This window comes from Geospiza fortis, unplaced genomic scaffold (genome assembly GCF_000277835.1).
Source record: "Geospiza fortis unplaced genomic scaffold, GeoFor_1.0 scaffold153, whole genome shotgun sequence".
NCBI classification, from domain to species: domain Eukaryota; kingdom Metazoa; phylum Chordata; class Aves; order Passeriformes; family Thraupidae; genus Geospiza; species Geospiza fortis.
Genome location: NW_005054498.1, coordinates 1,046,677 through 1,074,339, shown reverse-complemented (window position 1 = coordinate 1,074,339; position 27,663 = coordinate 1,046,677). Strand labels below are relative to the sequence as shown.

Sequence of the window (27,663 nt, the reverse complement as noted above, 5' to 3'; positions counted from 1 at the left end):
GGGTTTTTTTGTTGTTTGGGTTTTTTGTTTTGTTTTATTGTTGGGTTGGAGTTTTTGGTTTTTTTGGTTTTTTTTGGGGAGTTTTTTTGGGTTTCTTTTCTTTTTTTTATTTTTTTTTTTTTAGCCAGCAGTGCCTGTAGAAAGGAGGTCAGCATTTCAGCGTTGGCACTGGCTCGTGTCTTGTAGGACGTGTGGTGAGAACATGCCCCGCTGCTGGTGGTGCCAGACTCTGTCAGTCACCTGGAGATGTGCCTGTCACAGAGCTCTCCAGAGGCACTTCTAATCCTTCTAATTGCCTTTGTGCCCAGACATTACCATGATAAACCATTTGGCATGGTGAAAGAAAGACTTGCAAGGGACCATCTTGATGTTAAATACATAGAATGCTTTTTTCATGGATCTTTCTTTCTTTGTCACTGACTTTAGCCTGTAATAACACTCATAACTCTGCAATGTCTTTTATTAGCAGGGAATTACAAGGCACCAGCATTGGTGCTTTAGCATTGGAAAGCAGACCTTAAAATTTACCAGGCAAATGACTTTATCTTGCTCATAACTTCCTATATTCTGTTTGATCAGCAGAGGAAGTCACATCTTCCAAAAGAATAGGTAAATTAAATCTGCAGGTCTTTCATGGCTTTGCTTTCTCTGTTTCATGGGGTCCAAACCCTGAGGCACCTGTTTTTCACAGTCTTTGTTGATGTAAATGGTAGTTTCACCCAAATTCTGTTAGAGAAGTGAGGGTTTAGCCCTGAGGTTTTCAGCTCTTGCTTCAGCTCTGTCTCTTGATTCCATTACCTGGTTATCTTTAAAAGCCTGTATTGACACATTCCTTATAAATGATAATTAAAACAGGCTGACTTCCGTGTTAAGCTTAGATAGCTATTGATCACAACTGAAATTCTGATTTTAAAAACTCTTCCTTTCAAAACCATCTCTTCTTTTTCTGCTGCCACAGAAATTTTTTCATTGTCTGAAGCATAGTACCTTCTCTTCAAAATTACAGGGTTTCAGATGTTTGGCCAGCCAGGCAATCCGAGTGGCTGAGCATCTGTAAGTACTTTATAATATCTTTGACATGCTTTGTGAGGCAAAGAATTGAGTCATCTTTTTTTTTCCTGCAGCAAACTTTGCACTCTGGCATTTTTCTTGACTTTTCATGTCTCAACACATTGAAGAACTTACCATGGCCAACAGCAAAATCAGACTTACAAGTTTTAGAAAAGACTCGAGCTAGTGTCTGCCTTTTCCTCTGAACTGCAGTCCAGATTTATCTGACTGGTTTAAAAGTTGGTATTTTTACTTTTTCCTACATTATCATTGTTGCCATCAATGTTTTATTTTCCCTCCAGAAGGCACTTTGCTGCATGAAGTCCTCTTTATTCCTTGTTAACCCCAGAAGGGATGCCACCTGTCTCCAGATTATGGAGCTAAAGATTCTATAAATGCAGAATAAAATATAAAGTCATATACAACTAAACTGTCTTGCTTTTAATGATGTGGCCTAGACTAATTTTGCACTGGAAAAATAGGGGAAAAATTCAAAACCAGCCATAAAATTCACTGCTTTTAATTGACAAAACAGGAGTAATAACACTGAGAGGGGTCCTGGGTAATTAAAAAGGTGCAGACAAAACATTCTTATTAGTAAGTGTTAAGTAATACTGATATAAGCCCACACAGTTCGTAAAGAAGGACAGACAAGGTTTAGAATGTGTCATGAGAAAATGGAAATCAGCTTTTTTAAGGCTGCTGTGATGCTCAGAGTTTACTGCTGCATTTCCAAGGCGTTTTTCTCTCCAAAGACATTTCTGTAGAGGAGAAAGTGGTGCTTAAAAAAGACAGAGCTGGGGAGATACCCAGGATTTAGGAGGCAGAATGCCCAGGAGGAAGAGCCTGTGCTCCAAGGTCTGGGACTTTACTGGAGAGGGGGGGGAAAAAAATTTATAAAGATAAAAACAAGTGTCTAATGCCGTCCAAAGCAGGGCATCTGTAAAACAGTCTGTGCACAGGGCTGTGTAGGCTTTCCAAGGGCTGTGCTTTGTTCCAGTTCCAGTGAGTTCCTGGAACACAGCCTCCTTCCCTGCTCCTGGAACAGCCTTGACTGCAGGGCTTCTCCAGCCGTGGAGGTGGAAACAGAATCTGTGTGAACCGCGGCTTCCACCAACAAAAGGGTGCTGGGGAGAGCAATGCCTTCAAAGCCAACCTTCCATGGGCCACAAGCATTTCTAACTCTGCTCTGAGGGCTTCTAAAGCCTGGCACAGCCAGGAGAGTTGCAGGGTTTGGCAAGCAGGGCTTTGGGGATGTGGACCTGCTTTGTTATCAGCATCTCTTTTCCCAGAGAGATCTCTCTTACAGCCTGGCTCATCCCAGGGGGAGCTGGAACAGCACCAGGGTGCCCTGGCTGATGCCATTGTGCCTGCACCACTTCCAGCTTTTGTGTCCACATCCCTTTTTTTTTTTTTTTTTGCAGAGCTGTATGTTGTGCTGTAGGTTGCTTTTGATTTTGTGCTAATCGTGGTGCTGGCTGCTCCAGGGATATCAGCAGGAGAGAGTCACTGAGGATTTCAGCTTTGTGCATTAAAATGCTCCTGCCAAAATGAGTGTTGACTTAAGAAATCTTCAGATTCCACTTAGAATTTTCTGCTGGCTCTCCAGCTTTATATGTAACTGAAACTCAAGAAGATCAAATATCAAGAGTGTTTTTTAAAAAACGACTGGCTAACACTTTTGAATGGCACATCACAGGGAAATAGAAATATCTTTGTTAAACTTCACCATTTTCATAATAGTTGGGCTTTTCTTAAGTGTAACAAGAGAAACCTGGAGAATCTGATACCTGTGCCTGGTAACTATTTACCAATATTTAAAGGCAGGGTAGGAGAAGAATCAAGTGGTCAGTAGCACTCTTAGACTTTTTGAAAGGCATTGCCTTAATTTTCTATTACTGGAATGTTTTTTCCATCCAAAATGAAAATACCTATTGTTTTGTTAGCATTAAAAGATTACTTACAAAGAGCTACAAAAGGAAAGCAGCCAAAGCTGCCATATTCCTGCCACTTTCTTGCGTCAGCAGAGTTGAGAATAAAAGAACTTTCCAAGTTACAGTGCTGCACTTGAAAAGGGAGAAAAGTCTGCGGTGACTTTTATCTGTGTGTTCAGCAGATCAGATGGCAAACTCACCCCCAGAGCTGAGCAGGGGAGCAGCTCCTGCCTTTCTCTGGAGCCCCAGTGTGTGAAACAGCACCAGGTACGACATCAAAAGGTCCAAATAAAAGTGTAAAGTTTGGGGTTTTTCAAAACACCTGTCTAATTAGCTCAGCTCGGTGTTTGCCAGCTCTAGCTCTGACTTTCTCACAGTTGTGTGCTCAGCAGAAGTGGCTTTTTCATCTCAGAGATTTGGGTAAGAGGTTAAACCTACAAACACTGTCACCAAACCTGACCCGTCGGCTCCTCGGTGCAAACCTATCCCATTTCCTCACAGCATCAATCACCCCATTGTGCCCAGCTAGGAAAGGTGAGGTGGAGCTGTTTGCCAGCTTTTTCTAGAGGGACGAGATCATTTTAATTGAATGTTATTATCAGCCAGTCCTTGTGGTTTGACATGGGTTCAAAGTGAAGCTGCTCATCCGCTCAGAGAATGCGTAGGCACGAATGGAATAACCTCAGCGAGTTTTCAGATGCTCCATCCTCAGGGAAATTGGTTTGATTTGCCCTTCAGTGGAAATTTTGTGTACTGTTGGCAGCCAAAATAGCTCTGGAGTCCAGAAGCAGGAGAAAGTCTATTCTGTGTGTTGTACTCTGCTGCTTTTCCCACTAAAATTTCTACAGTGAATATTTTCTGTTTGTACACCTCGTTGCCCTCCAGCCCAAGGAACTTGCCTCTGTGTGTTCATACAGCACATGTGTGTTTAATAAGATGGAAAATTAGATAAAAATACACTTTATTCTTCGAGCCTGTTGCATGTGGATATGCATTTCATGTCCATCCTCCATCCTGCACTGGGGAGTGGGGTGCCTGTCCTGGGAGCAGTTCATTGTTGCTGATTCTTGCACCATCAAGTCTTGATTCACTGATGAACAGGATCTGAGACAGTAAATATTTATTTGTTGACCCTTGAAAATATGAATGAGGAAGATTGAGGGCTTGAGGCTTATGGAGAAGACTGTGAACCTCAAGGCTGAAGCTTTTTCTCAAGTGTTTCTGTGCAGGCATCTGTGGTTTTGTGTCCTTTGCCTCTTCAGGAAGCCTGACTGATTTATGGGGCAAAGAGAGTTCACCTGTTTTCTTCTTCAGGGGTCTGTCTATGAAATGTATTCTAGAGAAACTAAGTTGCCTACAGGATAAAATTTAGGACTTTAAATTAATTTCTTGGCAGCATCTTCCCCAAAACTGCCAGATAACAGAGGAGTGGAAGAGCAGTAAAGCAGGGATGAGTTAAGCACAACCAAAACCTTACTACTCTGAGTAAGGAGGAGGACACAACCATTTTTTTAACTTCTTCTGTTACTAAAACTGTCTCTGCTTATTTTTAGTTTAAGCCTTCACCACGCTGAAGTCAATAACTTCAATTAAATCAACATGTTTTAATAATTATGAAACCAAATACTTCAGCCCTGATGGACCTTCATGTACAAATCTGACTCCTGATACAACTCAGAGAGTGACCTGCAGTGGTGTTGGAACTGCTTCACCAGCCTGGACAACCAACTGTGAGACCCAAAATTTGTATTTCCAATGTTGAATTTGTCTCCTGTGTTTGGCACCTCCAGAAAATAAATCATCAGTGAAAACCCCAGATTGCCAATTATGAAGAGTTCATTAAGATTTGCTGAAGTTCAAAGCAAAAACACCAGTTCCTCACAGGTCAGGGCAGCTCTTCTAATGGTTCCTGCTTTGCCTCCAGCAGCAGCTCATCCCCAGAACCTGTTTATTTTTCTGCCAGGGCCGTTGGCAGGTGAATAGAGTCACATCAGATCACCTCACTTGTATTTTATGCTGGAAACCCATGCCCTGGATATGCCATTTTCCTGGCCCAGCATGGCATGAGATCATGGATTTCAAACCAGGCCACGTTGGCCATAGAAGACAAAACATGCAATGCCCTGTTCACTTCCCTCTTGAGATTTGCCAGGAAGTCCCAGTTCAGTTCTGCCCTGGGGTTTGCTGTCTCTCAGTTCAGATCATCCCAAAGAATAAAACCTGGTGTGGGGAGGAAGGAGAGCATCACTCATCGTGTCCTGAAAACAGATCAGATCATTTGTAATACAAACAGGAGTGTATGCAAGTTCTTCTAGAACCAGATCAGGGGAAAACAAACCAGTCCCTTTTCTAGGGAAATGATTAGTTAGGGCATGACAGCACTATAACTCCATGCAGATATCCTGTGGTTTAGGAAAACACATCATTTGAGCACTTGCCAGGTGGGCAGTGGTGCTGGTCCAGACTCACATGAAGGTTGGAAAAAACCTCTGAGATCATTGAGTCCATCCAGGCTCCTGAGAGTCCCTGTCTCAGCAGCACAACATTTTCATTTCAGTGGAAGGTTGTGCTATCTCTCTTTTCAACTAAAACTGTTGAAAATACATTAAACCCTGAAGTGCTGTAATGTTTTCCTTCCCATTTTTTATGTGAGTGCCCAGGGAGTGCCATGGGCTCCCACCTGTGGCACCACGGACCTCCTTGGCTTTTTCATTCCCTTGCCACCCTGCACCTGCCTTTCCACAGCAGGATCTCACCTGGAGGAGACCCAGGAAGAAGATGTGCTCACTCAGGGAAGGATGATGCCCACAAGGAGTGTCCAACCCCCTGCACCCACAGCAGAGCCCCGGGTGCTCTCCCTGCTCTGCTCTCTGCCAGCTTTGTTATGTAAGGAAGGGTAAAAGTACAAACAAGAACACTGAACATGAAAAGTGAGGTTGTTTGCTTACTGAGAAGCCTGGCAGGGGCAGAATGGAACTGTATAAATAAAAATTCAGGCTGACAAATGTTAGGTACCTGCAGGAACACCTGCAGCACTGAACCAAGCCAGGACTCTGCAGGCAGCTGGGAGGAGAAATGCAGGGTGGCTATTGACACTCTGGCTCCAGAAAACAACTCTGTGTGCTGTATTTAAATTCCCCTTGCTTTTGTTTCTACTGTCAATATCATTCATGTCCTTTCCAGTCTTGCCTTGTAACTCAGCAAGGTAGAGCAGCAATTACTGAAGACTATTTAACAGTTTGGATATTATCAGTGGATTTTAATTGTCTGCCTGGAAGCACCTCTGACCACAGCCGTGCTCTGAACTCCAAGGAGGGACTCCTACCTGATGTATTGTTTTCTTCCTGCTGCCAGAATAACACATCACTTTTACTCAATGTTTGTGTCTATTCATAACCATTGTATGGAAATGCGTGTTTGCAAATGAAGTTTGGTGTTGCTGAGCACTCATTTGTGTTTCTAGCTCAGCCTTGTGATGGGTGAAGAGCTGATGTCCCTTCTCCATCTCAGCACAGCCCAAGCTCATTTGTGCTTCCTTATCCGGTCCTGAACTAGATGGAGCTTTATGAACTTAACCAGTGCTGGAATTCTCAGATCTTTCACGTTTTGCCATATTTCTTCTTGTTTTTCCTGCAGTTTTTGTCTCAGTTGTGATAAGGGGAAGGTTTTGGGATGCATGAAGTAACTGTGCAGTTTGGCTGAGAGAAGTTAATGTGGAACTGCACAAATGAGAAACTCATGGTGCTTCAAAACCTGATCTGTTTTCTGTTATTTTTAGTCCTGGTGCATTTAAAAAAAGTTTTCTGCATAGAATGTTTTGAACCATTTACATATATTTTCTAAAAAGCTTTGTGTGCCTTTTGGGGGTATCTCAGCTGCCCTGTCAGGACCCTGTGGGTGTTCCTGGGAAGCAAAAGCAGGGGGATATCTTGGGGATGCCTGTTAAAGTCACAAGTAACTCAGCAGGACTTGTGCTGGGTGGGACTGAGCTCTTCTCTGCCTGTGCATTTTCTTGTAAGACTTTTCTGCCACAGCAGAAAGATCTTCACACTGAAGCAGCAGAGTTCCAGCTCAAAACTGGGTTGAAACAGACTTCACAAAAACCCCCACAAAAACAAACAAACAAACAAAGCCCAAAAGCTCTGAATGGAAATCAATCTGCTTTGTCACAACTGTGATAAGAGCTCTTGACACCCCACTAAAACTGTATCTGAGGCACAGCAATAGCTTTGCTGAGTGTTTTTCCCCTCTTATCCTCTTCCTAGCTTGCCTGTGTATAAATTATACCTTATTCTTACCTCTACTGGAGAAACTGTTAGCACCAAAAAATGCAGCATGGGCTTGAATGTTTAAATAATTGCTTTTAAGGGAAACAAACGCAATAAATTTAACCTAGACAAATTCTGATTTTTTTAAATCGATTATTCCAGTTCAGCTGTAAAGAATACAACACAGTTAAAGAAATACACTGGTGAGGACTCCCAGAAACAAGTTATGCGGGAATTAGAGTAAAATATTTTGTATAAAAAGTTATCAGAAATATTTAAATAGGTCATGGAGCCTGACATTGTTCCTTGCTATGTGTGTATGTGTCTATCTGAAATATTCTGCGCTACTTTTGTAGAGCTCTAAAATGGATGGAAAAACTTCTGAAGAAACTGGAATAGATCTCCCCCATGTCTAATTTGGAAAAAAAAAACGACCTTAAAGGATTTTAGAAATGTTTAGAAACATTGGCATTATGACAGCAAGAATCTCTGTCATAACGTCATATGATTAACTAGATCAGAAACATTCTGGGATGTTCTGATCAGTTATGTTAATGCCTCTTTTTAAAAGTATAAAGCTAATGCTCTATAAAATAGATACTTGAAAAACAGTTTTGGTTTTCCTCAGGCTACTGAGATTAGAGTTTCGTAATCTGTTTGACCAGCTGCAGAGGACGTTCTGTTTCATTTTTTCTTTTTAAGTAAATGAGCTTCATCTCAACATGATTAAAAAGTTTAAAAAAAAAGAATCAGCCTTCAAAAATACTCCGTTTTCACTCATACTTTTAAATAGGAGCAACTGCATTGTCATGTCTTGTTGCAAATGTAATTGGGTTGGAGGTCATTAAAGACTTTGAATAAAAGAATTTCCAAGTTTCCAAGTGTGCATCCTCCCCTGTCAAGAATTGCCCCATTTTTGGCTTCCAGACATAATTTTAGCAGATATTACTTTGCTGCCTCTCACATCTCACATGTGTTGAGTCAAGCTCGCTCTTGTTCAGTTCAAAAAGCAGTGGTTTGCCTTGCAAGTTAATTTTGTTGATTAAGGTTACTTTGAAAGGTAAAAAGGCATTATTAGATTTCTTTGTGTGTGCCTGTGTGCAAGAAAATGTGTGTTATTTTATGTAATGGGAGAATTACAGCAACACTGAGCACTTGATTGCACAAAATAAATAGCTTTTCTTTCATTCCTACTGGGAATCAGATTGGCCTATTGATTAGAAGTATTTCATATTTCTGTTTTAAAAGAGCATAACGAAATAAGAAGCTTTGTAAGGCTTGTTAGAAATGTTTATATTTCCAGGTCTTTGTGTATCCCTGAGGAGCAATGCATTTTAAAGAGACATTTGTAGAGCACCAGGGGTCTGCTGGAGCCTCTGGGCTGGCTCCAGGTGTGAAGTATCTGAACACCCACTTAAAGTGGCAGTTTGGTGATAAACCTGGTTGGGAATGAAGCCCTGGGCAGCAGAAGATTGCCCCGTTCAGCCAGTGATTGATAAATCTGCTTTATCACCACTCAGGCCTTCTCCAAGTCATTGCAGGAAATTCTGCCTGAGCCCCTGATGGTTGTTTTTGCAGAACTGTTGTTAAGAGTACGGCAAGCAGCAGAACCAGGTGTTTTTCTGGTTAATTTGTGTTCACAATAGCAGTTTTTCAGTAGCACGGTGTTGACACAGCGTTTTAGACGTTCTTGCGACAGAGCATCAAAAATTCAAAAAGTTGCCTGAAAACGTTGAAGCTGACATCAGGTCTTCACAGGAAAGCTGCTCAGAGAATGACAGACTCCTTGCTGTTGCCTTTGATTGCAAAGTGTTTAATAAAAAGCAAATTAGGAAATGAAAATTGTCTCGCGGATCAATCAGGCACAGCGGTTCCGCCTGCTCGGCATTATCTGTCAGACATTAACCTGATGGGGAGTGTTGTATTTTGGATAATAGTCTCAAAATCAGACTGAAAGGTTGACTGAAAAAATACCTTATGTATTTTGTGTGTGCTCTGAGGCTGATAACAAACTCTGCAGTTCAAGTTTTAATAACTTGGGGGGAGCTAAGAAACTTCAAAAGGTTTGTGATAAATGTTTTTGACAAAGCGTCAGCTGAACATTAGGCAGAATCTTGGTAAATCCTCTCATAAGTGGTTTAAAATGGAGTTCTGAACTTTCCCTTTATAAGTTTATGCTTGAGATGTCATGGTATCTTTGGGTTTAAAAGATTCATTTTACCTGGTAAATGTGCACCACTGGTGTTTCTGCCTAAACCTGGGCGAGTGCAAGGGCGGAACAGTTCAGGGCTTTTCTCCTTCTGGCAGCCTCTGCTCTGCTCTTGACCATGACACTCCTGCAGGCTGAGAAAAAGGGGAAGCAGTGTTCAAGCAAACTGCAAAATACTCCAGGGAAATATTACAGTAAATCTTCCAGCTGTCAGGCTTTTGATTGACTTCATCACAACAGCCCCAAAGTGTCCTGGTCACAGACAAAGCAGTGCTTGGACATGGCAAGTGCTTGTTGGGTTTTGTGGCCCGTTGAGAAAAGCAGATGAAAGCCAGTTTATTACAGCCTTTGAACCTTGCCTCCCTTTCCCTCCTGTCACCTGAGCCACTAAAACAAAGCAAAAACAATTCCCTCCTTGGCTCCCCCTGACAAAAAATGCCCGACTTTACAATTTATGCTGCTGTTTTCTTTGAACTGTTATCTCTGCAGGACCTTATGGCATCCTTTGCCTTTCAAAAGAATTGAGTTTATAATGTCCTGCAGTGAAGCCCTGACTCAGCAAAATGCTTAAGCCCCTGCCTAATTTTATGTCTACAAATAGCCCTGCTGGTGCCATCAAGGAATTTTAGGGATATATTTTAGAATTATGGAGTCTTGAAAAGATTTGGGTTGGAAGAGACCTTAAAGCCCATCCAGTGCCACCCCTGCCATGGGCAGGGGCACTTCCACTGTCCCAGGCTGCTGCAAGCCCTTTCCAGCCTGGCCTTGGACAATTCCAGGGATCCAGGGGCAGCCACAGATGCTCTGGGCACCCTGTGCCAGGGCCTCCCACCCTCACAGGGAACAATTCCTTCTAAGAGACCTAATTTTTGCAGGAAAATTATTTTAAAACGTTGATCAGCTCAACTAGGTATGTAAAGAAAATGCTGCAAACATTCAGCAAAATATCTTACAGGAGCAAAGCAGGACAAGATAGGCATATTGAGAATCCTTACGGTGCTCAGGTGATCTCCAAAAGACACCAGATGAAGTCTGATGTGGAAGTGTTATGGGACTGCTCAGGAGCTAATGCTGATGATCCCAAGTTTATAATGTACTGCCAGTCAGTCTCTTGCCTGTGAATTGTCAAAAATGAAAATAGCTTATATTAGAGCCTGCCACACTGCAAAGTGTTTGCATGTATTTTTCTTTTATGTTAAATGACCTACTTTAAATTTTTTCCCTACTGCTGGAGAGACTTGATTCTGTTCCTAGAGTCAAATTATTCCTTTTCTTCCTGAACCTCTTTCTTTCTTTCTTTCTTTCTTTCTTTTTCTTTCTTTCTTTCTTTCTCTCTTTCTTTCTTTCTTTCTTTCTTTCTTTCTTTCTTTCTTTCTTTCTTTCTTTCTTACTTTCTTTTTCTTTCTTTCTTTCTTCTTTCTTTCTTCTCTTTCTTTCTCTCTTTCTCCCTCTCTTTCTTCCTTTCTTTCTTTCTTTTCTTTCTTTTGCCATAGCCTGGTGGAGCAGGGAGCTGCCTGACTGGTGGGGATGGGCAAAGCCCCCAGCTTGGAGAATTTTGCAAGATTCCCATTTTGAAACAGCAGCAAAGTGAGCCAAACTTCCCAATTTGCCATGGTGTATATGGGAGCTCATATTATTCATGCTGAATTCTGTGCCTTTGGAAATTACACCTTTTATCTGATTCCTGACCAAGGAAACCTTTTTTTTTTCTTTTCTTTTCTTTTTCCATAATGGCAGCAGAAAATGGGCAACCAACTCTTGTAGGGACACATTTACAAAGGTATTACCAATTTGCATTTTCATTTGTGTTGTAATTCATGTTCACTCTTCATGAAATAGTGTTTAGTGGTTGAAATTAAATATTAGGCATGAAGAATCATGACAGATTTGTTGTCACTGCATAGTAGGACACTGTGAGGAGCAGCCTTTGCAGGTTTTCCCCTTTCCCCTACCCATCCAGAGCTGTTCCCAGCCTCACCAGATCCTGAATTGGACTGATGGTAACAGGCTGGGAGGTCAGTGAAAGTAAAATAGGAAAGAGAGATGTCAAATATCGCTCAAGGCATTTTAATTTCTGTTCCTGAGGAGCAATAAAGCCTAAATTTTCTGTACAGTCATAATAGCAATTGTAATGTACCTCTGGATAGAGAAATAATTCATGTTATTAAACACCATGACTGTTTTCTCTGTAAAAGAAGATATTTTCTTTTCTCTTGCAGCAATGTTAGCCCCTGCATATAGGTTGTGAAAAACCTTGTTTGCAAAAACAAAGCCATTGTTTTAACAGAAACAGCAGAATTTTGCCTTTCATATTGAATCAGTAGCATAATGAGTGGTGGAGCAATAGTTCAACATCAAAGGAGACTTTTTGGATATATTGTGTGTTGCAACAACAGCGAAAAAAGTTCCCACCAGAAAGGAATTTTGCCATATGTGAGCAGCAGACACATGTATTAGGTTAAAACCAGAAGATTTCCTTTGCTTTGCACCAAAACCAAGAGACAACTCCAAGTACAGAGGTTTTGTTTTTTTTTGTTTGCAGTGTCATGGGCAGGAGCTGCGTGAAAACCCAAAAAGCTCTGAGGATGCCCCAACAATTTGGCTCAAACATCATTATTTCACTTTTAAAACAGCCTTGTTTTGCTCAGACTCATGGCATTGCATCAATGGTCTTCACGGATATATTTGCCCAATTTATTTGGAGTAGTAATGAACCCAGATAAATCTGTTTAGCTCCATGAAATGTTTTAGCAAAATGAATGATCGTTTTTAAAAATCTGGATGGGATTCTTGGCTGCTTCCTTTGGATAGAGTTGTATTTGACTCTAAATTGTGAGACCACTTAATGCAAAGAAATTTTTGCCCAGACAGCCTATAATTCTGGCTTCATGGAGAGATAAAGATTTTGAAAATCAAATGTTTTAATGACAAAATTTTAAATCATCTCCATGTGTATTTCTGGAAGAAAATTCTCTTTAATTTTTATTAACATTCACATGGGGCTTTTTTTTCCTCAGAGTTCCAGAGATTTTCTTCTCATGAACGAGGAGAGAAAACACATCAATGGATGTAAATTGAATTTAGAAGGCACTTGAAGAGAGGCCTGTATTCAGAATTATTGTTGGCACATGTTTTGAGGATGTAAAGTGGAAGCCTTCTTCTGTGGGCATTAGTAAGGAGATAATTAAGACTACAGTAGGTAATTAGAGTAGCTTTTATTACTGCATCTTTCATTAACTAATTATATTAATTTGGTAACATTTGAAAAATTCTTTGAAGATGAAAAGTGCTAACTCTCACTACCTTTAGTGGTAGCTTTACTCTGTATTGGTCATAAATTTCCAGGGCTTTTCTTGATACAGATGCACATCCATCTGTGCAGAGTTGCTAATAAAAATTACATATTTCTAATAAAAAAAGAATGACATTATCTTGCATAATCTGGTCAGGATGAGCAGCAACTTTTCTGCTGGCACTTTCTGTCTCGAAGTGAAAATACATTGATACTTAATATTTTTAAGAATTTGTGGTTTTTTTAAAGTGTCACGTTTATTCAACCCTCAGAGCAGAGAGATAAATGCTTGTGATCCATGACTTCCCACTGATGTGATGGGATCAGGAATCAAGCCTTGTCTGCTCTCAGGAACATACAAAAAATAGGAAATTATTTCAGGTTAGAGAAAGAAAACATATCACATTTGTAAATAGTTTCCTCACAATTGTAATCAATACACAGAAATGAAGAATTCTAATTGTTTCTGTTTATGTAATTCTTCAGAACTGAACTTTCAGGTAATCCAACACTTTTGAAAAATACCATGTGGTTAAAGGATAATCAAATCAGTTTTCATATATTGGAGACCAAATCCTTCCTACATTCCTGTTCCATGCTTGTTCCTGGGATTCTTCAAACTCTTATGAGCTTTTAGTTGATTTAGATCAAGCCCTGTAACTAACACCACAAATTAATTCCTGCCTTGACAAGGGATTTTGGAAGGCTGGCACTGCACCTTTTTGTCTCTTTAGGGCTCCTTGTCAAAACTCTGTGCTTGACAAGTTGGTTTTTTTTAAAAACCACCTTTTTTCCCAGCCTCAGTGTGCCCCTGGGTATCCCACAGAATTCCTCTGATCCTGTGCATCCTGCCAGCTTTCCTGGAGCCACAGCCCAGCTCCACAGGCAGCAGCCCCACGTGTGCTGCTCCCTTGGGGCTGAAATAAACTCCATTTGGGGCTAAAATAAAGTCCATGTGAGGCTGAAATAAACTCCATTTTGGGCTGAAATAACCTCAATTTGGGGCTGAAATAAATTCCACTTGGGGCTGAAATAAAATCTGTTTGGGGCTGAAATAAACTCCATTTGGGCTGAAGTAAATTCCATTTTGGGCTGAAATAAACTCAATTTAGGGCTGAAATAAATTCCATTTGGGGCTGAAATAAATTCCATTTTGGGGCTGAAGTAAATTCCATTTAGGTCAGAAATAAACTCCATTTTGGGCTGAAATAACCTCAATTTGGGGCTGAAATAAACTCTATTTTGGGGTTGAAATTAATTCCATTTGGGGCTGAAATAAATTCCATTTAGGTCAGAAATAAACTCCATTTTGGGCTGAAATAACCTCAATTTGGGGCTGAAATAAACTCCATTAAACGTTTTGCTGGAGGTAACCCATCCCCAGTGGGATAATAGGGAGAATAAAAGTTGCCTACCCAGAAATGCAGCTCAGAGGTTCCTTTCTCCTTCCCCATCGTGGCTCTGGGTCCCAGGGGCTGGGATGGGCTCATGCACAAACTCCACTCCAGGTCCCAAAATGTGCCCCGAACGTTCCAGCGGCGCCTTCCCAAAGCCGTCACTTCTCCCTTCCCTCCTTCCCTGCCTCTCAATGAGAGACCCAAACAATATGACTTTATTTTAGGATCCTTTCCATTTTTAGAAATAAATCAAATGAGTTTTCCCTTTCTCTGGCTGTAATTCACCCACATTGTTGCATTGGAGCTTATTATCTCATTTACATTTTTAAGAGCTTTTCAAAGTGTAGGATATCTGGGCTGGAAAGCAAAACATTTGATTTCTTTGTTCTCTGGCCAACACAAAGCACTTCCAAGGTCAGGTATGGTGTAGACATTCAACAGCAAACATGTTTACATGGCGTTTGAAAGCCCGTTTAACTGAAAAAAAAAATATTGTCTTTATAAGAGTGATGCAAGTCAGCTTAGCACAGCTGAGGGACAGGAATTCATCTGAACCTGGAAAAATTTAACTAACTAAGTTAAGTTTTGTTTTCTGTTCAGGGGAAAAAAAGCCTCTGACGCTTAAAAATTGGCCTGGATCTTTGTTTTTAATCACTTTTTCTTCATCTTAGCAGTTATTAATCATAGGCTCTGCTGCTCTCTTTGGGCAAAATGTGACACTTTGAGGCAGAATTAAATCTGCATTTCTAAACAAACAAAACATTGGTTAATTTTATAAAAGAGATGTTCTGGGGTGTACCTGGGGTAAATCCTCTGCTGTTTTTTAAGAATGTTCTACATGGCAAAAGCTTCCCTGTCTGATTCAGAGAAAGATCTGAGGTTCTGGTAGCTTCAGGAATTGCCATCAGATCTCAGGCTCTGGCCACTGCATGCGAGGCTTTTTGACTACAGAGAGAATTTCAGTGTGATCTTCAGAAAGGTGCATTATTCATGACATCTCTCATGATCCCTCCTAGACAATTAAAATCACGGGCAACAAACTCGCATACTTCTAATTGCTATTTTCAGAGTTAATCATCTGCAGGAATCTACAGCAACCATGAGATTTTGATGTTACTTTTCCATTTTGGCACGGCTTTGATCAAATGCTGAACTTTCGGTTTTACTTTTTTTTTGCCATTGTGCTGATAGAATATCTGGAGTACTCAAATGAACATTAATTACTGGTGGAATTTATGCAGCACAGGAATAGTCCAAAAAGGGTCCAGTGAAGGTATTTGTGATTGATCCAAGGAATTAGCTGAGTTGTTTTTTTGCCATCCCAATACAAAACCTGCCAACAGCCAGTTATGATGTGATTGGAAAAATCTGGGAGTTCATACAGTAAATTCTGGTTTGGACAAATGGTGAATGGATAACTGGAAGAGTTGTTAGTTTGCTGTACTTACATGCTGTAGTAAAAATACCTTCTTTCTAAATTTAAATTTAAGACATTTTCTGCTCTCCTAATGAAATAAAACATGTGTGCTCCGTGCTGGCAAACACTATCTAGAGTAGGTGAACCTAACAAAGGCTGTGTTATCTGAATTTCCCAAATTAAATGACTTTCAGATGCATTGCAAGCCCTCAGATTTAAAGGAACCTCTCGTTTAATCCTCTGCAGAATAAGTTTGTTGTAAATAAGAGATGGAAAACTGGAGAAGGGAGGGAAGGAAGGAGCAAGGTTCTCTTTGCCACCACGGGGCTGCTGTCCTGTGCAGGAACAGTTTGAGATTCAATTTTGTACTCAGGACCTGCAGATGGGGTGATAGAAATCTGTTTTCATGCACAAACACGTATTTATGGACTCACATGCATTTAAACATTTAAATGCTATCTCTTGGCCAGCTTTAAAGTCTTGTGAAAGGGTCAGACTTGCCCTTGAGCACAAGGGAAGGATGAGTGATGTGTGATGAGGTTTCTTCCCTCCTTATTTTTCACCATTTGGGCTGGAAAAGCTGACCCTGAAAGAGCAGGAGAAGATGGGTCATACTTTGTAGTTTATCCAAAATGTGCTCCAGGAATGTTCCTGAGAGTCATCCTGGGCTGGTTATGAATGGACACTTTGGGGTTATGGCAGGATTTTTGTCTAATTAATTGGGTTTTTGGTGATCTTCCTGGTATGTGGAATGACCCTGCTCCTTATTGCATATCTGCACTGCTCATTTTAGTTTTTGTGTTTGTTTGTGTTTTACCTCACAAGATAGATGTACAAAAAGCAAACAAAAAGCCTACAGTTCACATATAATTCCCACATATATTTCATTATATTAATGCAAATTCCTGGTACTGCAAGACTTGTTGAGTATTGAAGACAAGTTATGTATTCAAAGCCTGGATTTCAACATTTCTCAGAAGCTCTGATAGCATAAAAGTCCCTGGGCTGATTTGAAGTTCATGCTTGGGTCTGGTTACAGTTATTGGCATCAGAACATGTAACAGTCTTACAGCTATAAGACTTTAAAGTTAATGCCTGGCATCACTTCAAAACAGCGTTCAAGATCTATCATAAGTAGTCCTCTTATCTTATCTGAATAGCAATTTTATCCTGTAAATTATTGGAGAGTGCAGGATTTCGGTGCTGTGGAAAAGAGCAAGGCATTTTTGCTGTTAAATCTTTGCACCACGAGGGCTTTTAATGATCCTGAGTTGTGCACAGGTTCCCTGGGCTGCTGGAAGCAAACATGAACCATATGGCAGGTCCTGCAAAGCTCCCTGAGTCCATGGGGTTGTTGGTCTCTCCTCTCAAGGGAAAGGCAGGGACACAAGGGAGGTTTAAGTTGGATATTAAAACTTCTTCACTGAAAGTATGGTCAAGAACTGGAGCTGCCCAGGGAAGTGGTGGAGTCACCATCCCTGAAGTGTTCAAAAAACCAGTGAACGTGGCATTTCGTGGTACGATTTAGTGACCATTGTAGGGTTGGTCAGAGGCTGGACTCGATGATCTGGGAGGTCTTTTCCAGCCTTGATGATTCTGTAATTCCAGGGTGCTCTGCAGAAGGCCTCTGTGCATCTCAGATTTTATAAAAGCAGCACTGGAGGCTCCTTCAGTGGCATTTGCAGCTCGAGCCCCTTCCCGGGTGCAGCCCCGTGCTGCTTTTCTGATGGGTATCAATGCCCCGGTTTCCTGCCATACAAAAGATAACTCAAAATATTCCCTTTCTGCAGCCACAGCCGCCTCTGTGTTGGTGTCAATCCCCCATCCACATTGTGCACTTTGCTTGGAGTCAGCACTTGCAGTTAACAATGCCTTTATTCAAGCTGACAACATCGCTAAGCTTTTCGTAAATGTGTAAGTAAATGTTAAGCGTGTATTCAAACATCCAACAATGAGGAGGAAACTTTCAAAACAAACAAAACAAAAATCTTTGAAACTTTGTATTGTTTGTTTGGTGTGTATCTGTTAGAAATAACACAGACTATCAGTTCCTTGGGGCACGCTGTTCCTTTGTTAAGCATGTAACAAAAAAGATCAAGGCTCTGAGTGACTGCTGGAATAAAAATAAATGTATAAGGAGAACAATCATGACAAAATAAATTTGTCCGTGCATTTTATGAGCTTGGTTTAGGAGTGATTACTTCGGAACTAAATAAGGATTGGGTAGTTGTGGTGAAGTGACACGATCACATTATTCCTTTTATTTATTGCCATTTATATTTCATTTGTAGATCACGTGCTAGATTTGACTACAGGGCAGCAGGGGAGCCCCTCATCTCGGCCAGCATCCCACTTCAGTAATATGGAATACATTTCCAGTCCAAATTCCAGACATTGTTTTCCAGAGAGAGGATTATTCTGGCTTAAAGAAAAAAAACTCTTGGTACACTGCAAAACTGCTCCTAAGAAGCTCAGGTTGTGCAGATAGGATGACAACAAAAACCTGGGACATTTGCAAATGCAAATGTTGCAATATTTCCATTTGCCTTCCAACCTTTGAGAGTATTTCTTACATTTTTGGGATGGATGGTCTATAAGAAGATATAAAAATAATATATTTTTAGGATGAGTAGCTTCTAATAAGACTTTTAAGATGTAACCACTCTTGTTCAGTCAATGGTCCCACCTGTGCAGAGTAACTTTTTGAGTGGCCAAAGTGCCTCTGTCATGCCTCAGCGCCGAGTCCAGCTGGACTCACAGTGCTCCATGTCCTTCCCCAGCTCATTGAAGACGTGACCTGGAAGTTTTGCTGCCCTCCCATGTTTCTGATGAGTGTTTTGCCTCCCTTGCTGTTGTTCCAGGCCTTGCAGGACGAGGTGGAGAATTACCGTGGGCAGGTTTACGATGCTCAGAGGAGGCTCCAGCGCAACGAGCTCAAGGCCCAGGAGCAGGTACAACAACTGGGTGCTGTCCTCACCCCCTGAGCAAGGAGGTGCAATGGTTAAAAATAATCCCCTCCTTCAAAGCAAAAGCACATATTTTCCTGCAAAATTCTCAGCTAGCTTGCTTTTCTGTTTTGTTGGTAATAAAAGAGAATTAAACTGTCTGAACCCTTCAGGCAAATACTTATCTGCTGCTCTCTATTGCAAGTTGGTATTTCAGCTATTCTGGCTGTTAAATGATGCATTTATTTTGAACTGACTGTTTGCAACTGACTGTAGAGTTTTAATAAAGGTTTCTGAGACTATTCGAACCTGTTCTTTAATGATTTGTATGAAGAGAAGTAAAATTGGACAATAACAGCTAAAAATAATCTTTAGTCCTGATCTTCTGCATTCATTGTCCAAACATGTCTGTAAACACTTTCAGATGATGAATAGTGCTAAATTTTTTCTGGACACTTACAGTGAAGTCAGAGATTATTTAGTGTGCTTTGAGCAAAATAGAGTGTGGTGTTTACAGGCAGTGTTAGAATAGAAAGTCTATGATCTGCATTCAAACCAGATTAAATTGAAATATTCAGGAGAATATGCAGGTGATGAATGCCTGAATCAGATAGGAATTTATGTATTCCTAATACAAATTAGGTTTTGAAGCATTTGAGAACTTTATTTGGTGCTGAGTAAACAGTATCAACAGCATATGTCCTACATAAAGCGTTTCTAACTCTATACTAGCAGGAATAATCACTTGGGGTGGGTATAGGAGATTAATAATCATTCATTTCAAGTGTTTTTTCCTCAGTTTTGCCATCCTACTGGCACATGGGAATTCTCTGTCAGCCTTGGTGTTTAATTGATGTATTTCCTCGCTGTTCCCTTCTGTCCCCCCTCTGCCTCCCAGTCCCAGAAGCTGGGCCAGGCTCATCCTGAGCTGCAGTGCCTGCAGCACTGGACAGTTTGGTGCAGTGAGTGAGCTGGCCTACAAGCATTGCATTTTGGCTTCAGAGTCTCCTGGAAAAGAAGGAGGAAAATCAGCTCTTTAAAGCATGGTTGTCCCTCCCAGGGAACAGCACTGGCTGCATGCTGTGAAGGATGTCCTCTTCCAATTTGTTTTTCTTTTTTTATGTTTTTCTTTAGTCTCTGCCATTTTGCTTTTATTTTTTTTGTCCTGACCCGTTTTGAGAAGGATCCAGGAGAAGAAATAAAAAGTGACTCATGAAATGCAGAGGTAAAAGGCTGCACTTGCAGATTCACAGGGTGCCTTCAAGGTTTCCTCCTACATGAGCATCTGCTCCAAACCAACCTAGAGAACTCTCCTGTCCAGACTTAATTAATGAAGCACTAGTTCAGATGGTAACATCCTGTTCCCCAGTATAATGGAACAGGAATGTTATTTAAATCACACTGTGCTGTCCATCTTTGAGCTTGATGTGCTGGCAGGTTTGGTAGAGCTCATATCCAAGTTCCTCAATGGTCTTGTCTCTGCCTTTCATCCATTGGGACTTTCTGAAACAGCTGGAGCCGCTGAAGCTGCTTTGGTTTAGGTGGCTTCAGTCTATTTTGCAGACAAACATTTTGGAAGTTGTTACTTGTCTCCTCTGTGAGTGGTTAATTCATTAGTTCTGCTTATCTCTCCAGCAGAAAAATGCAAAAGTGACAGGTCTGACATGTTTCCAGTTGCTGGGTTTGGCCAGGCTACCTGTAAACATGTTCATCAAGTGTTAACAGTGGTTAACAACTCATCAGCCGATCAGGGACTTGAAATATTCAGGGCAGTAACTTGATTTCTGCTTTTACCAAATACTGTGTGAATCAAAATTGCATAAAACATGGAGCTTTGTGCTGGCGCCATTACAAAAGCCACGTTTCCAAGCTTTTACATATCTATAAATAAGGAGGAGCGAGGGTTAAAGAGCTTCTGTTTCTCATTAAAAGGAAAAATCTTGTGTTTTGATTCTATAACAACAACAAACAAATGAATGAGACATGAAAAAACATTTTGTTGTGCTTTTAATTAAAACTAAAAAGCTGTTTCTCGTTATGGCTTGTTGGGTGGTATCTCAGTGCTCCGTGTTGGCCGTTTTTCCAGAGCAACGTCCTCATAACTCTTCAGCCTTTGAGAGTGACTGACAGAGCCACAAAGTTTAACTCTTTGTCACAGTGACCCTCTGGTGATCACACAGGCTTAACCTTTCGTTATTATAATCATCCAGAGAGACAAACTATCCTATAAATAAAGGGGGGAAAATACTTTGGGCTGTCAGCAGGCCCTGAGCTGCTCTGGAGGGGAGCCTGGTGCTGCACTGGGAGAGGAGCTGTTGTTTTCATGGAGCTTTTCCATTCCCATACTTTGTGTTCTTGGATGAACTCGTGTTTACTCCTGTTTGGTTTTTCTCTCCCATCTTACAACGTGGGTTGGTGCAATCACTTTGTGTCTGTGTTGTCTCACCAGTGGTGCCATATGGCAGCCATCTCTGGATGATGGGTTCCAATCACACTTCTCAAAAGTGCTGGCTTATATAATTTTATCTTTTCCATAAAGGTTGTCCTGTCTCTGTCCTGGTTTTTCAATGTAATGCTGCACTTCAAGAGTGGAGTCCCAGAGCTGAATCCTCTTTCTTCAGGTCAAAATGTTGGATGTTTCCTTTAAAAATTAGATGTCCAGCATCTTGAGACATAAATAACTGTATTCATGGAAAGTGATAAACTGGCAGCAAATGTGAAAGCTGTAATATATAGTTTTATATATATTGTTATTGTTGAATGTATATAGTCATTGTCTGGGAAGGTTTCTGGCAAATTTGGGTGTGTCCAAACCATTTCCTTGCAAAGCAGCAGTGAAGTTTCTTGTATCTCAGTCCTACATAACTGTGGGACCAGCTTCCTGTCAGTGATCCCATTGTGTTCCCATATCATGTACTTCTGGAGTGAATGTATCCCTTGGTTGTCTCTGATGTGTGCCTGGATCTAATGTGAGACAAAATTTCCTACGAAACATTATTTCTTAAGTCCTGTGGCTTTGTGCATTTGTCAGTCATAGTTTAAAAAATCCCCATTGTTCATACAGGAGGCTCTACATCCTGTGAGTGTGTAATTAAAAATGACACACATCACTGGGAGCTTAATGAACGCAGGAATTTAGGCATGTGCAACAAGTTTTGCTAAACTGGGGTCTGTATAAAAATTCATGGTAGTGATTTTTTTTATACTACCTGGATTTCTTTAGCATTCATTTCATTTCAGATTCTTTTTTGAAGGGTAATCACCCCAACTCAGTTTACTAAAAAGCTCCAAGAATCTGTCTTTTGGGAATTACACACAAGAATTTTCTCAGAAAAAAAAATCCTATTCTTTTAATTCCTTGTTCTAATGTTTCTAGCCAGAGATTTGGGTTGACTGTGATATAAAATTTGGGATAATTGAGGATAAAAAAGTTCCTCATGTTTGCAAACAACTGAAGTGGCAACACTATAGATACTCAAACCATAGAGATACCTCCAAACAGTCAAGTCATAAATAGAGTTTTAAAGGAGATTCTGAGACAGAAAATCAATTATGTTCAATTCATTAATATTGCTGAGGAAATGAAGGAGAATAGCAGTGGAGGTTTTCAGCCCTTTAATTTCTTTTTCCTGAAACAGATTATAAAAAAGGAGAAAGGAGTTATCTGAATGAGGATGTTATAGAAGTATTTGGCATAAAATGGAGCAGCTTAGTTTAAGTGGATTTCACTCATGTTCAAATGAAAACAGGAGTGATAATTGTAAAAGAGCCATGATTCAAAAGCATTCAGCCAGTTTTCATTTCTAATGTTTATTATCCTGACTTGCTCATTTTTTTAATGGCTGCTGGATATTTACCACATTCAGCCCAACTTACTGTTTCCATGCCAACTAAATATGTTTGTTCTCAGATGAGTGCTGTGATGCATCCTTCTGAAATTTCAGTTGCTGCGTAGCACAGAGGAATTTCTAAGGTTTGCCACACCTTCCCCTTGGTGGGAATAGTGCTGCTGCCAGTGGATTTGTGGAGCTGGAAGCAGGGAATCAGTGAGACACATATGAGCAATAGACATTGATGTCCACAGTATGAGTCCCAGGTAGTTCTTAATCTGATGGCTGGAGTACTTGAGTAATATTAGCTCTTTAGTTTAGGGCTTTTGGGCCATATTTCTTCATAGAAATTATCTAGTGGAAGTTGTCCCTGCCCATGGCAATGGGATTGAAATGAGATGATCTTTAAGGTCCCTTCCAACCCCAACCATTCCATGATTCTGGGATTTTTAAAGGTATCAGGGAGTTCTAAATACCATCAGATGGCAGCCTGGGGTGCCTGCCTCAAATACACAGACTTTCTCCAACTAGTGTCATTCTCAGAACATGTAGTGTCATTCTCAGAACATGACTGTAACATGTAAGCCCTTATTTGCTCTAGAGCTTATCTAGTGCAAATAAGCTCTAGATTCGGATATTGAAAAGCCCAGGTTGGCTTTGTGGCCAGCTGCAGGTGAGGAGGGTGGAGGGAGCCTTTGTGTCACCAAGCCAAGGGACACTTTGGGAGCTGAGACCCAGCCAGTCAGCACAGGCTGGAGGTGGTGATGAAATTCTGCTGTTTGCTCCATGTGCTTGAACCCATGGTGCTGAAACACTTCCAGAATTTTCTCCCCCAGAGACCCATTTCTGCTCGCACAGAAATGGGAAGCCCAGCCTGGATGTGGAGGATCTTAAACCACAGCAGTGGTTCACCAAGAGCAGCCCTTGCTGGGGCTCTGGGGCTGTGGGGAAAAGAGTGAGAACCTGAAAGAAATTTCCACTGTGACTTTCAGGAACTGCACCACCAAGTATTGTCATATTAAAATAGTTCCTGTGGTTTCTGCCTCTGACCAGCAGGATGGATGGATGGATTGGAAGAGTGTTTTTGTGCAGTTCTGTGTGGCTGAGGAGGGACCTTCTGTCATCTCCTCCATCCACTGCTCTGCTGACCCCCCCAGCACTGGGGGCAGGAGGGACCTGTGTGTTTCAGCTGTTTTCCTAGCATAAAACCTTGGGAAAAACTCAGGGGACAAACAGGCAGAGGGACAGAGCTCCCCACAGCATGAAAATCTGATGGTTCCACATCTGCACAATAGAGGATTTCTTTTCTAACGACTTGTGGTGTGAAAATTTCAAATTTAAAGTATTTTTATTGAAAAGAAGATGTTGGAGAGCCACAGAGAAGCAGTGAAGAATCCAGTGGGAGTGGGAGCACTGCTCAGGCTGTTTGGCACACACAGACCCCAGCATCCAGTTCTGGAAGGTTCTTCAGCCTTCCCAGTAGAGAATGGTGGGCAGGAATCACTCTGATCCTGGTTCTGGGTCTGTAAGGGACCTTTCATGGATATAGGTGCCTCATGGGTGTATGGCAATGTTGATTTCATAGAATTTTGTTTGGGTTGGAAGGGACCTTAAAGATTACCCAGTTCTACCCCCTTCCACAGACCAGGTTCCTCCAAGCCCAATCTAGAACACTTCCAGGGTTGGGGCATTGTGGACTTTGGGTACCATAGATGACCAACAGACATTTTTTGGAGCCCAATTCTACCACTTTTTACCTTAGTAGGTGTCTCAAATCCATTGATATATTCATTAATCACTTTGATACAACAGCACCCCTCAGTTTTTAATTAAGACTGAGATTGTTAGGATAAAGCAGGATTTTGCATTTACCACATTTTATATTTGTGTATTATATTTGTGGCTTGTGTTTTATATTTGTGTATAACTTCCTTTAATGGCAAGCTATGAAAGGAAAGAGAATTACAACGAATACAGTAAATTATTCTGTATGGCATGAGGTTTCAGATTAGCAGGAGGAGATAGAAGCTGAGATTCAAGCACAGAAAAACAGCTTTGCAGGTGGGATTTGAAAGGAGCTGGAAATCAATGGAGTTAAAAGTTCCCAGGAGCTCCATATGGCAGGAACTGCAGGAGAGGAGGCTCTCACCAACTGTGCAACTGTCAAAGGGAAAAGAGTTGAGGATAGTGGTGCATGTGTGGAAGCCAGTGATCAAATGTTAGCTTTGGTAATCAGACACAACTGGAAAACACACAAATATACACCTCCTGAACAGAACACAATGAATTGTTGGAGCTTGGTGGCCAGCTGGAGAAAGACAAAAAACAGAAAGTACAGGACAAAGAGTTAAAAGGGAAAAAGGGAATTGTTACCAGAAGAGAATAGAAGCATATGGCAGCATGCAGGAATTAGAGATTGTCTTAAAATGTCACTTTTCTTGCTCTTTGTCTTAAATAATAGTGAATGGGAGAGATTGTCCTTTTAAGAGGGCAGTACCTCCTATTAGGGCATCTGTGGTTTGCTTACATATTATCCATGAAGGGAACTTTGCTCTTTGAGAACCTGTTAAAATAGGACTACAAGGAACAGTGATACTGGTGCTCAATGCAGGGAATTAAAATAAAAAGGAATTGGGGATGTCTGGAGTGGATGACATAAGAACAGAGCAGCAAAACCTCATCTCCAGTCGTGCTCCCAGCAATGCCTGTTCAATTAGGAAACTGTCCCAGTCTCTTTTCTAGGAGATGGAGCTAAAAAGGACTGGGAAAGACCAACTTTATGGTGATCTTTACCTTCTTATAAATTCTAAGGCACTATTTTGCTGTCAGTTTAATCAGCACCAAATGCCATCCACGGCAATTTCACCCAGGCCTGTTTCTGCTGCCCTGCCCATCCTTCCCAGCCCTGAGGCTCTGCAAGCCTGGCAGCTGCTTTTCCACTGGAGACACTGCTTGGATTTTTTGTTCTTGGAAATGGTGGTCGTAAAAGTAGCTTCTGATTATTATCTACAGAGAGCTTTGCTTGTTCACAGGGTCGGTGTGAAAAGGCAGATCCACTGCTGCTGCTGCTGAGCTTTGTGAGCCCTCTCTGGCCTTGGGGAGCACTCAGCACCTCCTGGATCAGGCACTAAAACCTCTCCCTGCTGAGGCACCCCGGATGGGAGGGAGCGTGTGGAAGGTGGCACGTGCTGGAATGTAAAAATGAAAGGCATAAATGTGTTCCAGCAGTGGTGTCAGAGATGCTCAGAGCTTCATTTCAGACTTAATTATCCTGATAGTGCACGAGGAATGGCCAGAGGCAGAAGTGAACCCCATGTGTTGGACGTGGGGATCCTTGTGGGCCTTTTCCAGCCCAGAATATTCTGTGTTTTCCATGTTCTCAGCTTTGGCCCAGCAGCGCTGGGGAGCAGCTGGGCTGGTTTGGGGCTGGTTCCTCTGGATCAGGGGGTGTCAGTGGGGTGTCCCCCCGTGTCCCCCTCACCCTGTGGAGGGGACAGCCCTCCTGCTGCCATCCCAACCTCCTGGGCCAGCAAAGGGACGGCAGTGACAGGAGCTGAGGGGAAGAGAGCTGGGGGAACAAAGATGGCATCTGCCATGAGTCATCTGGAAGGAGAAGAAAATAAGTCCAGGATCCTCCAAATCCCAGCTGGAACAATAGCAGAGCCCTGGAGAGGGGGAGGCTGAGGGAACGGCGTGAATTTTCTAGCCACAGCATTCCTGGTTGTTCCGTGGTGTTGACAGTGAAAGCTTTTATTCCTCTCCAAGTCGTGTAGTCCCAGGAATGCTGTTCTTGCCATATGCAGCCCACTGGTGGGTTTTTTTTCCAAAAGCTTCTTTTGCAGCTATGAATTACATGGACTCAGATTGCTTAACTACAATCAGAGGATTTTCCAGGTGGGAGATCTTGTTCAAGAAAAGAGAGATGGAAACACAAGCCACTGAAGTAACAAGGCCACTTGGATGCAGGTTGGGAAAAGAAAAAAAAATGACCTGGAGCAGCAAACTCAGTGCCCAGCGTGGAGCTCAGCAGGGCTGGAGGTCCCCGTGGGTCAGCAAAACAACAAGGCAAAAATGTCTTGGATGCTGGGATGGTTTACTGGCTACAGACAGACACACAAAGGGGACGGCTATGCCACCAATTTATCTTTTGTTGGAACTGTCAGGACAGGGGAGGTGATCCAGCAGGATTTTCGCAGTGGAGAGCAACATGGTGTTCACTTGACAAAATAACTCGCTCAGCTGATCTCGCCCGGTCGCTGTTTTCAGCTGAGCCAAATCCGTGGGATTTATGGCATTCATTACTTTTCTTAAGAACTCGAGAACATTTGTATCGAGTTGCATGCTGTTCCTCCAGATCTGGGAGAGCCATATTTCAACAGCCCTTGCACAGGGAGAGTCAAAATTCCCTCTGCCTGGAACCAGACTGGAAAGCGGCGGATATTCGTGTTTGGTGATTTTCTGAAAAGACAAATGTGCAGACCTTGGTCTTCTCTGAAACAATTGCTACATCACTGGATTCTTCCTTAGGAAAAATCATTTCAGAAGATTTCAAGCTCCAGTTCAATGTTCTCTTACAACAGAGGCCGGAGGGGTCTGAAATTTAAGGAAATTGCCAATTTTGGTTGGTTTGCTCCTGGGTTGGGGACATTGTTCAGCGTCCCCCAGGCCAGCTGAGGGAAGAAGGGGCACATCTGGACCCACAGAGGTTTTGTAGGAGTGGAGCTGTGCTCACTTAGACTTCAGGAGTGCTGAAAAGCAAAGGAGGAGTCCCTGCAATTAGGGAGCACACAAACAAGTGATTAATCATTCTTTGCATGTTGGATTGGTTTTTTGCTTGCATTTTGGTTTTTATTCTTTTGGTTGGCTTTTCTATTGATTAGGGTTTTTTTTTAAATTGGGATGGCATTGTAATATTTTGTCCTTCACTTGCCCTTTTCACAGTGCTTTCAGAAAATTCCTTCACCTGAATGAAGCTGACCTATGAGGGATTATTATTATTACTATTATTATTATTATTATTATTACTACTACTACTACTACTACTACCACCTTCATTTAGAAGAAGAAGACTTTATTCTGAGATTAAATTATCTCCCTATGACTGAAGGGGTTATTTTTACCTGTTTGGAACCCTCACCTGTCTTCATATTTATTGCAGCAGATCTTTCCTGTCTCCGTTCAGAGATGTTGCAGAACAGATCCATAACCTTTTTAAAGAGGCTTTTTCTCTTAAACAGCATTATAGCACACAACTGTTGATATAGGAAACTACTTCGGAGAGACAAGAAATAACTTTTCTCATCTTATCCACCCTGAAACAT

At 41.6% G+C, this 27,663-nt stretch overlaps 1 protein-coding gene across 2 annotated transcripts in view; it reads left to right on the top strand.

Annotated features, from left to right (window-relative positions):
* Positions 1-27,663, top strand: part of CEP112 (centrosomal protein 112) — a 163,048-nt gene that overhangs the window by 127,234 nt on the left and 8,151 nt on the right. For both annotated transcript variants that reach the window (XM_031063337.1, XM_014310204.2), the window contains exon 24: positions 18,429-18,518. In XM_031063337.1, coding sequence (XP_030919197.1) covers positions 18,429-18,518 — 90 coding nt within the window. The remainder of the gene's footprint in view (positions 1-18,428; positions 18,519-27,663) is intronic.